The sequence below is a fragment of the Homalodisca vitripennis genome, chromosome 2 (genome assembly GCF_021130785.1).
Source record: "Homalodisca vitripennis isolate AUS2020 chromosome 2, UT_GWSS_2.1, whole genome shotgun sequence".
NCBI lineage: Eukaryota > Metazoa > Arthropoda > Insecta > Hemiptera > Cicadellidae > Homalodisca > Homalodisca vitripennis.
The window spans coordinates 39,473,030-39,486,130 of record NC_060208.1 but is presented as its reverse complement, the minus strand read 5'-3'; the positions used below and the strand labels follow the sequence as shown (position 1 = coordinate 39,486,130).

At 32.3% G+C, this 13,101-nt stretch overlaps 1 protein-coding gene across 1 annotated transcript; it reads right to left on the bottom strand.

Moving 5' to 3' along the window:
- Positions 1-279: 279 nt before the first annotated feature.
- Positions 280-12,317, bottom strand: LOC124356243 (O-acyltransferase like protein-like). The gene is made up of 7 exons (XM_046807426.1): positions 12,169-12,317; positions 8,375-8,568; positions 7,925-8,066; positions 5,626-5,815; positions 5,059-5,201; positions 1,660-1,765; positions 280-361 (listed from the first exon to the last, which is right to left on the bottom strand). The coding sequence occupies exons 1-7, from the start codon at positions 12,244-12,246 to the stop codon at positions 345-347; spliced, it is 870 nt and encodes a 289-aa protein (XP_046663382.1). The 5' UTR covers positions 12,247-12,317; the 3' UTR covers positions 280-344.
- Between the last annotated feature and the right edge of the window lie 784 nt (positions 12,318-13,101).

The following is a 13,101-nucleotide window of genomic DNA, read 5'->3' as shown; positions in this document are numbered from 1 at the left end:
TCAGTATCAATACATTCAGGTCCTAGCATTTTCAGGACATAAAGGGTGACTGTTATCTGAATAATACATTTTCAGTGTTATGCCAGTTCTAACCAAACGTATAAAGCCACCATATCCATAACGGTAACATCATCATGGCAATCATGACTTGACTGTAAAGGTACATCTTCACAACTTTTTAACTAACGTTCCTCGTACCAAGTATCCTTAATCTTAACTTTGAAACGTAACCTTAAAAAGTGAAAGGAAAAGTAAATCAAATTAAATTACAGGACGAAATAATAAGAAAATTAATATATTTTCCAATTTTTTGCAGAATAAATATCTTTGAGCCAATTTCGTCTTCATTTCGTGCTTTTGCCTAAAACAGAAAATCATGATTAAATTAGTTAATCAAATAATTCATCATTATTGATTTTATACGTCATCAAACTATCACTTTGGTATGTTAGATTATTAGGTCACTTCTGAGGGCCGTTTTGTCACTTTGAATTGTTGTTATATTATTATTTTGACCTATGTTAGATAGATGTTATTCTTTATCATATTTGGTCAAAGAGAATAGTTTCATAAATTGCGTGTAAAACAGTGAGGAACGACTAGTAGTGCATATATAAAATACAATGAGTTCTAATATTTACTGTACATGTAAAGACTCTTATGGACTCTATCTTAGTTGCCTTTAGATAGAATTAGGCTTCTCAGAGCTTTGTAAGTAAATCCATTGTTCATTATAGAAATAAGGCAAAATTAACTATCGAACAAATATACTAAGACCGTAATATTGCAATAACTATAAATATACACTTTTAAACATCCAAAATCCTACGAAACCGCACCTACTCGTAAATGCTAGTACTATATAAATAACACTGTATTTATAGTAATGAAATTTCTGGAGTGGGTAAAAATAAAATAAAATTACTTTATAAAATACGTTTTAATAGTAACACACAGCTAAACTGTCTAAATCCTATAAGAAGTCTGTTTTGTATCAAAATTGTATTAATATTGTCTTAATTAAATTTGTTTTCATTAGCGTGACATAACCTTTCTGATTACCACTAGATATTTATGGAAGTTTCTATAATACAAAGCATTGTTTACGAGTCTTATATTACATATTTGATTAAATCTAAATTAAATTATGTCGTGCATGAATATACAATATAAATACAATAGGTTATTGCCTTTATGTGTTGATACATAGTTCAACTGTACCTATATTATTAATTACAAGCATCTTAGACAGTAGTTTTGAGAGTAAAAAAACGTGTTTAGATCACTGATTGAGAAAACACTTATTCATCCATTTAACATTTACTCTGCTCTTCCTTTTAATAAACCATAGGCCATTGCGAGGTTATCAAATATAATATGAACGAGGCAATGAAGTACAACATATTTTTACTGGTAAACAATTCTACGGCTGTTTCCATCCCACATTAATTGTAACTTAGATCCGATGACTAAAGTGATAAGCCGAGTGAGTATTGGCACTGTTTGTATTTAGTTAGTTTTTAATTTTCTGGATAATATTTTCATGCGTGAATAAAAATGTAGACTATTTAACTTTATTAAGGTTTAATCACTACTACAAAGTAGAGAAACATAGTATGTTTGCTACTTTGCTTTACTATACTTTAAGTGTGTACTTACCGGAGAGCAGGTAGGATGCTAATCTACTACACGGAGCTTCCACAGTAAGGTAAGAGACGAAAGCCACGGCAGAGCTGATCATCAGGTCTCCATTTAGAAGGTATAACTGGAAGGAGTGTAGTAGTTTTTGTACTAACATATATAGAGAGTTTTATTTATTCATTGACACATCATACTTCATCTCTCTCTCTCTCCTGCTCTCTCCCTCCCTCTATTTCTCACCGTATAAAATAATCGTCCATAAGCAGATGAATTGCATAGTACAAGAAGCGTGTTTAGTTTTAGACACTCCTTCAAAAGATATTGGGGACATTTTATGGGTATTTTAAATTCAAATCATGTATAGATTCTCTAACACTTTAAAATCGCCTTTTGAAGAAAACATAATATTAACCCGCTTAATTTGGTTAATTATGGCAGATAAATAAAATTGCTATATAGTGTTTTAAACTGTCTGTAGCTACTACTCTCACTGCTGTATATTCGATTTATCCTTTGTTTAAAGTTATTTTTAACGATGGAAGGATTGTGAAGGAAACAGGATTTTCCAGACAGGAAAACAAGAAATCGGTAACACTACGTTTCGATATCTGCAATCTGATCTCTTCTTCAGGTATAACTAATACATATTTACAAACTAGATTACAATAAACAAATAATACCAAAGCGTTGTGGCACGCCTAAGTCAGGAATCACAACATGTTGTTTGTCAACTGCAAAAACATGAACTTAATAAAAAACTGTACACAACACTAATCATTAAAACTGAACTACAGAATACAGGTCACAATACGTCTGCATTCGTCTACTAACCACCTGCGAGTGACCAAGGGTACTAGCCAATCAATGTCAATCGTCACGGCAGACAAAAACAACATAGCGGAAATAAAAAGGAAGGGGGACAGGAATGGGCCATTTTTTAATATTGGTTCATGCTAGACGAACTTCTTAAAACCATATTGTGACTCCGCATTGGTTTATTACAAATATCAGATCTGTTAAATACTTTTGGTTTTCTTTTTAGTTCATTTGTTTAGAATTGGCAACCAAAGCGGCCTGATCTCGACTGATGGTTGACTGATTTGTTGGTCTGCCTATTTAATGTATGTTGCCTCAATTAATTTCCTTTTGAAGGAATGTATTATGTTGGCTTTATCCAAATTCATATGATGGTCTTTGGACCAACAACGGTGTGCAATTTTTGACTTTTCTCTGAAACCCTTTCTTGTGTTTTCTTTGTGCACTTTTATCCTTATGTTTAGTGGTCTTTTTGCCTCGCCTATGTATTCCCTATTGCAACTACATTTTATACTTTAAACACAGTTTTTGGAATCCTGTGTGTCACTTTTTAAGAGCAGTGTGTTTTAAACGCGGTTCTAATGTTATACTTTCCACCTACTCTTCTAATTTTCTCCGATAATACCGGCACAGAAGGGATTGACATAAACTCAAATTTATTAAATTTCTGTTTTTATGACTCAGGAATGATTCTTCTGGTTTTTTTGCACTTATTTATTACTAATTTCTGGTATCCATTGCTTCTGAGATCCGATTCAACTGTCTAAAATTCCTCCTCACGATCATTCCTGAGTCAGAAAAAGGAGATTCTTTTCAGGATGGGGCTGTGTCTTTTATAAGAATAAGTAGGCCAGGAAGAAAATTTATTTTGAATGAGCTGTTTATCAAAGTGATGAGTTAACGGCTTTTTACCTTAATCCATTAATATTGAAATAAATTTATCGAGAGTAAAAAATTGCATAATAACGTGTTATAATGTTTTCAAAAACAATACAGAAGGAAGCTTTCCGGATAAGTGTTATGTTCATGGAATGATTTAATTAACAAGAATATTTGGTCAACCAAACTAAAACTTTCTCCATATCCATATATATAAAAAGATAGGACTTACTGCCCTAGTGTATTTATATTTTAACCGAACTAAAATTGATATCCCATATCTCATTAAGTAAGGCGTTCCGTAAGATTTAACTATAATCACAGGATAATATTACCTACTAGCCTACGATCACCAAAACTACGTTCAATAACCGTAAAATTGGTTTGAATTAATTAAAAAAAATTGTCGCCATATTTCCTAATATAGTTTTTAATTTTCATTTAGAAATAATATAAATTGGAAATTTATCTCAATGCCACTCGTTACAGACTATGGCGACTACAAATTACATCGGTTATATAAAATTCAAACCCATATTATTACATAATTTGGGAATTTTATGAAAAAACACGTAGTCATTCAACGATATAAGATATGTATAAAACTATTCTCATTCTGTTTCATTATCTTATAAAGTATTGATTTATAAAAAAAATTAATAAATAAAAAAAGCACCCATTATTTGGTACTGCATCCCTTTTAAAATGACAATACTTAAACAAAGCCAGTGTTAATTATATAAGTTTAATATCTAAATTGGATAATATTTGTATATGTGTTTCGATTAATTGCTTTGGTTAGATGATGAATTTTCAATTTCTTCACATAAAATGCTTCTTGATTAGTTACATAAATCTGCTCCGTTGAATTTAGCTTCCCCAAAGTTTATAGGTGGTAATTTCGGTTGGGATGTAAAATTCTTCATTATAGTGGCCTTTTAAGAACAAGATGTGGAATACTTTTAGAAATAACTTTGTAAATATTGAATATTAAAGCATTTTGTAAGATATTTAAAAATATTATAAATCTTGTAGAGGCGAGAAAATTGTTTTATCATTACTTTTTTGTCATCACAATCTTTCTTTTTTCCATTTTTACTATTAAGGTTTCAATCATTAAGCAGTATTTTTGTTTCAACACCTTAGCAGGATACCTCCTATACATACATACGTGTACAGTATTTCTGTCTTTTTAAGTTTAGCTCGCTGCATAATTTTTTGCTCGTGTGATCATGCTTTATGTATTGATTTTGATATATATATACGTTAAACTTTATAAATGGCAATAGCCTTATTTCATTTCAATAAACATTGAATCGCAAAAAGTACTTGCTCCGCCGGGAGTCGAACCCGGATCTCTCACTTGCCGGGTTTTATATATATATATATATATATATATATATATATATATATATATATATATATATATATATATATATATATATAATAACAACAATCATAGTAAATATATTGCAGTGTTGGTATGTTAAACATTAATTTGTTATTTATAAATACTGTCTAATAATATTTTAATTGACTCTACTATTACAAAATAGTTCAAGTGCCTGGATATAGTAAAATTATGGATGAGCTACTTCATTTTGTATAGCCTCAGATGTGTATGATATAAAGTCATAATTTCAAAAGATATATTATACAATGAAAACACAAAAATGCTAGTAATAGCACTATTTTTTTAGATAATTTCCTATATAAACTCACCATATCAATGAAGCTATAAACTACGGGGTCCTGAATACTGTACACTTGACCGTACACGAAAATAATGTGTATAAGGAACACACAATACGTTAGTTTACCGAGAGGTCGGAAGACAGTCCATGATAGGAACCGGTTTACGAGACCTGTAAAAAGAACGAGATTAAGCTATTTAAAATGAAATGTACTCTTTATATTACATTTACAGAAATTGAAAAACTACTACATATTAAACACTACTCTCATTTTATACTCTTGCACTGGTTATTATAATATCCCATCGAATGTTATTTCTATAAGACTTTAAATAAAAATTCATAGGTATGACAATGTTGTTTAGAATATATGCTTAAGTGCAGCAATAAAATAACTAATATAATGTTATAGCAATCTTCAATTTGTGTTCCTTATAAGAGAACTAATAGCTGAACAAATACGATATATTTTGATTTATTTTGATTTGACATCAATTACTTTACAATAATTAAGTCATGTTTAAGTAAAAATGACACAGGTACGTAATAGAATACAGATGAGTATATTAACCATTGTTCTCCTACTCGTACGTACCGCCATGACCTAAGGAGCAAGCGAATATGATCCAGCCCACTGCGGCACAATACACAGGCCTCTGGAAGCCAAGGTAGAGAGGGTCGAGCCAAGGAGAGAACTTGTGGTTAGGGTCACATACAATAGCAGTGACGAGGACGAAGCCAATTAACATCAATACTGAGGTCGTCCATCCCAGCCACCAGAACCTCTAAGTGTTATTATTATAAAAATTGTAATCAGTTTACTATTAAACTAATGACTATTTTTCAATGTTGTTTTATTTGATACTGAGTAGCAACTGTGTAAAACAAGATACAGTATGTTTACATTTTAATGGGATAAAGTCTTTTTCCGTGTGTTAAGTAAATGTTGTGAGACATTTCCGAGACAATATTTGCCTTAACATTATGTAGTAGTTTAGAAGCCAATGCGATATGGTATGGCATATGTTTGAGGTTTCCTCGATCAGGTATCAATATATTGTATTTATGAGTTACTCATTTCTTTCCTACACACTTAGTTAATGTTCCAGAATATACAATTTTACAAAAGAATATTTATACTAACGTTAGTATTATATAATGGTGAGATTCAGTTTGACATGATTGTGTGCCCCACAGACCCACATATACGATTTCAGCTTGCTTTTGTAGAGTAATAACTCTGTTGAACTTTGTTTTTAATGTTAAGGACCAAACTAAAATGCCATAGTTCAATAAGTCTCAATTGAGGAGGGGTACAGTATTTGCATTGTATACCCACTAGCCCCGTTTTATGAGGTAGTATTATAGGGAAGTTATAAACGCAATTATAGAATTTGTACAGTCAATTTCTTTTCATAAGCTTTACATAGATATATAATTTTCAGCATGGTTACAGGAAATAATGTCAATTATAATTACTCGTAAGAATTGTTAATCATTTAAATATTCGCAAAATGAATAGCCCGGTTTATGAGGAAGCATTTCAGGGTAGTTTCAAATGCAATTACAGAATTCGGACTCTTTACATTAGGGGAAAATTTGTTATAGATTTTGAGAGTTGACAATAAGGACCCTGCTTGAATAGTTGTAATCAGTGTATGGAGTATGTTACAATAGTGCAGTGCTAGATCTTTTTTTTTAAAGAGTTAAATTAGGTTTAAATAGTAATAAGGTTTCTAGAATATATAGATATGGTAAAGAATAAATGTTATGGTTGTTAAAAACTGGTTTACAGTATTTTCGGTTTTCAATTTTGAACATAATTGTAGTGATACATTTCTGAGTTTTTAAAAAATGTTGTTTGATAACATCGAATTTCCTCAAAATACTACCCCATATCCCATACCTCGGATGTTAGTAAACATAACCATTGTAAACTGCTTTCACAGTATATAAATTAGCCTCATGAGAAATAATTCTGAATGAGAAACATGCTGAATTTAACTTCTTTTGTATAAAAACCAAGTGTCCGTGCCATGATAATGAATGATCTACAACTAAGCTTAAACATTTATATGATGATGTTACTTTAATATTAGTTCCTTTATACTTAATACACGTGCTTTCCGATTGGTGTGTTGGAAATATTATTAATTGGCTTTTATTTTCATTGAGCAGTAGTAAATTTTCTGAAAACCATTGTCCTGCCTCGTCATTTGTTTGATTTATCCTATTCTATAAATAATGCAGAGTTTCAGTTTTAATAGAAAAAGTGGTTTCATCAACAAACAGAACTACGGATGATGTAGTTATGCCATATGGAAAATCGTTCACAAATAAGTAGTGAACCCAGCATTGAGCTCTGGGGAACGCCACTATCATTGAGTTGGCTGTGAGAAGAAAACTACTGAAGTCCTATTTTTAGCTGTGAACTTTTTTTATTAGTAAAATATGAAAATAATACTGGGCCTCTTAAACGACAAAATTCTAGTATCTTTAATAATATACCGAGTTTGGCACAGAAAAGGGATGCAGCATTATGCTTTTTGCCACTTGAACTTAAAATTGTGTCAAAGAATTCAAAAATTGCCAAGGCTGGGATTGATTGATGTTTTTCCATTGATTTAAATGCGTATGGGTGAAATAGGGGTAGGTTTATATGTTATGAATAACACGATTATAAAGATCCAATTTGTCTTTTTTTTTAGCACCTGTTTGGTTTATGATGATTACTATTTGGAATGTAATTGTAAGAATTATGCTTATATAACACGTAATAATTACAAGATATATTTCATTAAATAATGTGTTTCAAATTTCGATAGCGATAAAATCTAGAATTTTTTTAAAATGTTTTGTTTACTCAATCTAAAAAATCATTCTTACTCTCTTACCTTTGATGGGATAAATTCATGGCTTTTAATCTTGACTTCGAAGAGAAAGTACCCCAAGGCGAGGCCCATACAGAATGATGGTACTCTGTAGTGGATACCGTAGTAGTTGGAACCGTCGTTAAGCACTGTGTTGCGATCTGTTCTAATGTTAAGTCAAAAAAATATAAGACCCTTAATTAATAGGATGAAAATAGCTTGATAATATGCTGTGCATATCAGAATGTTTGAATACATATTACATAAGAATAATAATCTGAAATTTAATAATCAAGTTTCATTTAAAATACTGATCTTGTTTCACTAACCACATTTTCTCGTCTTACTTTATTTTTATACAAAGCTTAACCGAAAATATGACAAACAAATTGATAGAAACTTAATACAATTATAATAAACTCGAGTAGTTTTATATTACTAAATTAAAATTATAAATTAGGCTACGCTACTTACATATAACGTATAATATTTCCTGACCCTATATGTTTCACATAAGAATTAACAGTTGCAGCCAGGGACGAAACTAGTGACGCAGTAGCTAGCAGCAGGAAGCCAATTTTTGGTTTTCTATGCAGGGGCAACAAGAACAACGGAGACAGCAGGTAGAACTGGAAATCCAAGGCGACGTAATAGCTCTGTTCTACACACTACAAGGTGAGAAATCCAATTATTTCAATGTTTTAATCACTGCGTATCTAAGCGTGTTATATCCAATTATGAAAAGCCAAGATGATTGAACTAAGTGGCTCATTGTAAGTTACGACATGTCGTCTATTTTCGTAAGCGGTTAAATCACTTGTAAGGATTGCACTTGCAATAAAATGTAAATGTATGAAGTTTTTGTACGTTATAAAAAAAAACTAATTTGAACATGGAATAATATAAAATGTACCAACAATCAACAAAAAATGATTATAAAAATTATAAATTAACGATAAAAATGTGTTTTAACGACTTATGATTTAGAGGGTTAATAGGGTTTAAATAAATTCCCATATTTCAATGTTAAATAAAATAGAATACTACACTTGCTATATATCCTCTTCAACAAGTATAAAAACACTTTAAGAATTAATTAGGAATGACAACCCGTAATCAATCTGTTGCAATAAACTTTAAGTCATCGTTAAGTCATGAATGAAAAATAAATAATTTTGGACGTACAAAATCGAGAATACAGCCTTTGAGATTAAACGTGTAGGTCGCGAGGTGAGTGTCCCTTCCTACCCAATCATTGTCTGTCTCTCCTTTTTGACGTGGCAAATTTTCCCGAGGAGCAACTATTCCCTTAATAGACAAACTGCAGGCAGTCACAATGCAGCCAGTGGAAACTGTCGCGATAAACAGCGACGACAGTAAGTCTGGCTGTGGCCTGCTGGCTGAGAGGTCAGCAGTTTTTGTACTGGAACGTCAGAGCAAAGCAGACGAGCCAGAACCGTGTTTAAGATTTTGTAGAGTAATATAGATTTAAGTCATAGTGGTAACATAAGGAATTTTGAAACTGAATTAAATGCTGTGAATTTCAGACTGTTTGTACAGTAAAATATTGCTGGGTCGTTTTCAAGAAATCTGCAAAGATAGCAAATATTCCAAGTAGAGCAAGTAGAGCCAGAGTATATTCTTAATTGAAACAAACATTTAAAGTATGAAAGTGATCGTTTACAAGCTATTAAGTAGACTAATTAAAATTAAATCATTGAATAGTATAAAATATTCTTTGGACCCACCTGGGTGGTGAATGAACCACATTTAGTTTGTGCCAGCTGAGCTGTAACAGCAAAACGTAATTAAATAGTCATGGCATATTTGAGTGATAAGGCACTTTTATTTTGATTGAGTTTTGAATCTGTTAGCTTCAAACGGCTGAGTCCTGGCTAATGTTACTATTACAGTATCGTCTACCAGACTACCTGTAGAACTAGGATTTCCGGACTCCCAGGGAGAACGAGCCGTTCTGAAACTGTCTGAATGCCAATTCAACGCACGCATATTGCAATGGCACATTGCCGATACAAATCAAGATGTACCTCATCTACGTCAACATGGAACCAAAGTACACGTTGATATTGCTGTGTCAAGCTTTCCAGATCTTGGTTGAAATTATGCACGCGGTTTCATCCCATTTCACTGAAATTTCGTTTATCCCTTCTCCGCAATACTGTACTGGATCCAGACTGACTCTGTGGTGAAGACCGTATAAGAGAAGCAGTTGGATTCGACGGTATTATCAAATTCATATTATTTACTAACTTTGCGATATTCCATTTATCGTAGAGGGCAACGCCAGCAGAGTAAAAATCTCTAGTCAAGCCAAACTACGAAGGTAGGAGTGTTACTACTGCTCAGCCCTCACGTTTAGTAGTTAAATACACAAACGTGAGTAAGAGGTTACCACACAAAGTCCTCCGATGTGGAGGGTTTCTAGTTTTAGCATCGATAGGGAAGGAACGTGCTTCTTTGGTACCAAGATGGGATTAATTTTTCCAGAGCGTGCCAGGAACCATTGCCTTTGAGATGTTGTAACTTTGGTGAACCAAACATAACTGTTTATAGGTCTAGCAGCGTTTATAGGTCACCTGAAAATAACCCCCTATGTTAATGTTTAGTTTTCGCATTTTTGATGAAGAATTTTTTTATTTTTTAGATGATGAATTCAGATTTTCAGATTCAAATCTTTGATGACGACGAATTCCAGATACTACAATAAGAGGAAGGTGAAATTGAACTAAACTTACATTCACGTTTAACAAAAACTTTGACAATTATTGGTTATGTTTAGAGAACTTGGTAGTTCTCTCGTTACTTGTGATTGTGTCTGAGCTATCCTACAAAGTTAGTTCCGTACCTGATGAGACAATACAAATTTTATAAAACATCTTTACTTACATTACACCATCATTTGTGGTATAGTTGTCCGTGATGTTAAAACTATGTAAAACTATCATTTTGATCTTCTTTGGAGTTTATTTGGAATGTCTGCAGACAATAATGACTCCAGATTCTGAGAATAAAGTCTATGACCACGTCTGATTCCAGACGCTCCTGTATATGAAGATGAAGTGGAAGTTAATTCAATATTTACACTTAATCAATCTTCTAACCATAACTTCGTCATGTGTAGAAAACCCACAACAGTTGCTCCATAGTGATGTTTTTCCAGTCGAAAATATCGTGTGCTTTCTATTGTGCACATGATAAAACAATGAGAATTCTTATTCTCATTGATCCGTTGCAGCATATGTATCTCTAATGTTAAAAGATATGTAGATTTAACATATAATTTTTAGCTTCTTTGTCATCACAGTTTTGCATCTATTCAAGCGAAGTGATTCCAGATTGCAGTAGCCAAGGTTTTTTCTTGAGCTTTCGATTGTACACATAATAAAACAAAGAGAATGCTTATTCACATTGATCTATTGTAACCTATGTGTCTCTAATACTAAAACAGCTAATACTAAAACAGATGTAGATGTAAGGATATAATTTTTAGCTTCTTTGTCATCACATTTTTGCATCTGTTCAAGCGAAGTGATTCCAGATTGCAGTGGTCAAGATTTTGATGGCGTCGAATTTTAGAAGTTCCGCCAAGAGGAAGGTGAAATGTAGCTAAACTCAAGATGCACATTGAATAAACTCTTCCCACTAGAACTGTATTAAGTGTGGAAATCTTGATTGCCGAGACCCGGTTGTTTGAAGGAGTATCAAGAAAAAGTCTTATTTTGGAACATGAGATTCAGCTCAAGGAAGGTGAAAACTTTCGCAGCAGAAACACTTTCGCAGGAAATCTGCTTTCGCTAAGATAATTAACAATGAAGTGGAGGCTAAGCTAATAGAATGTGTGACCGAGCCTGCATCTTTTACTCTGAGTTCTCAGATTTTGATAATAAAGACGCCTTCTGGAGACTAGTTTATACAAAACAATGCTAAGGCTGAAAATTAATTTATTACAATTATTATTAGAGACTTACTATTAACTTATTTGTAAACGTTAAAATATGTTAAGACTTATTTACCAGAATAACATTAACACTCTATATCAATTTATCCAAAGGATGGATCTGAAGGTATATAGAAATTTTAAACATAACAATGCAATGAATCTAGAATACTCATAGACCAGTACCGAAGTTTATTTTGCCTGTTTAGTTGAAGTTGTTAATTGTGTTTAACAACGAACAATATAAACATCAATTCTAACAAAGCTTTTAACGTGACCTACGAGTTCATAAAATAAAACAAAATATTACCTTTGGGTCAATGTAGTTTGTAACGTGAAGAAGCCCAGCCCACCAATTTTTATTACAATGTTCTTCTTTTTCGTTCATCGTATACCATATAGGCCCTTTTCCTTGGTGTATCAGGAGAGTAGAATAATATAGTATCACACAGGCCAACATTGGAGTTAACCTGGACAAAAAATATTTTATCGACGTTGAACAAAGATTTTGATCATATATTACCATATATATTATATATTTTATTTTGTACTATGTGATTCAAGAGGCCGTCTTTCTCACGGAAGGATGTGGATTCCCTTATATCCACTTTATCTCCCCAATGCCAGTGACTCCTGATGTGAACTGTGTACGCTCTCTGTGATTTACCATTCAAACCCGCCTAAAACCTTGTCTACCATGAGGGAGCTCTCCAGGAAGAAGCGACATCTCAGTCGTTGTGTTCGGTACGCATTCCTTACTATAACTGAAAATTCTACCATTTTATTTAGCTTTCCTTTAACGTTCCTTCACATTTGAATTTAGTTTTAAATTACTTTCAGCCAATCTTTTAATTGTCATTTATATTTCTCTTTATAAAAGTCTTACTTGACCTTTTCTTTTCTCAGTTTGTAGTGCATTATACACACAGTCGGTTGTGGTGCATCTTAATACTTAGCTTACTTTCTGTTTTTATGATAGCATCACTTATTATCAACTTTTGGCATTCTCTTTTATATCGGCATACCATTTAATCTTATATTTGTATTCATACTATGGATCTCTCAACATTTTGATCAATTTTACTAATAGGAGTTAATGAAGAGTGAGTCAGTGAGTAATTGAGTGAGTGAGGTCTTTTATCAATATACGTATAATGATAATGTATATAGCTGAATATTCAACGATGACTTGTTCTACACAGACCTATGTATAATTGATAAAAAATACAACTAAGGGAAAATA

Bases quoted from the DNA above. Each gene is read 5' to 3' on its own strand.
- LOC124356243 (XM_046807426.1), bottom strand. From the start codon at position 12,246: ATGAACGAAAAAGAAGAACATTGTAATAAAAATTGGTGGGCTGGGCTT. The intron at 5,202-5,625 runs GTACGTACGAGT...TTCTTTTTACAG, and splicing joins TTGCTCCTTAGGTCATGGCG to GTCTCGTAAACCGGTTCCTA. The intron at 1,766-5,058 runs GTGAGTTTATAT...CACTCCTTCCAG, and splicing joins TTTATAGCTTCATTGATATG to TTATACCTTCTAAATGGAGA.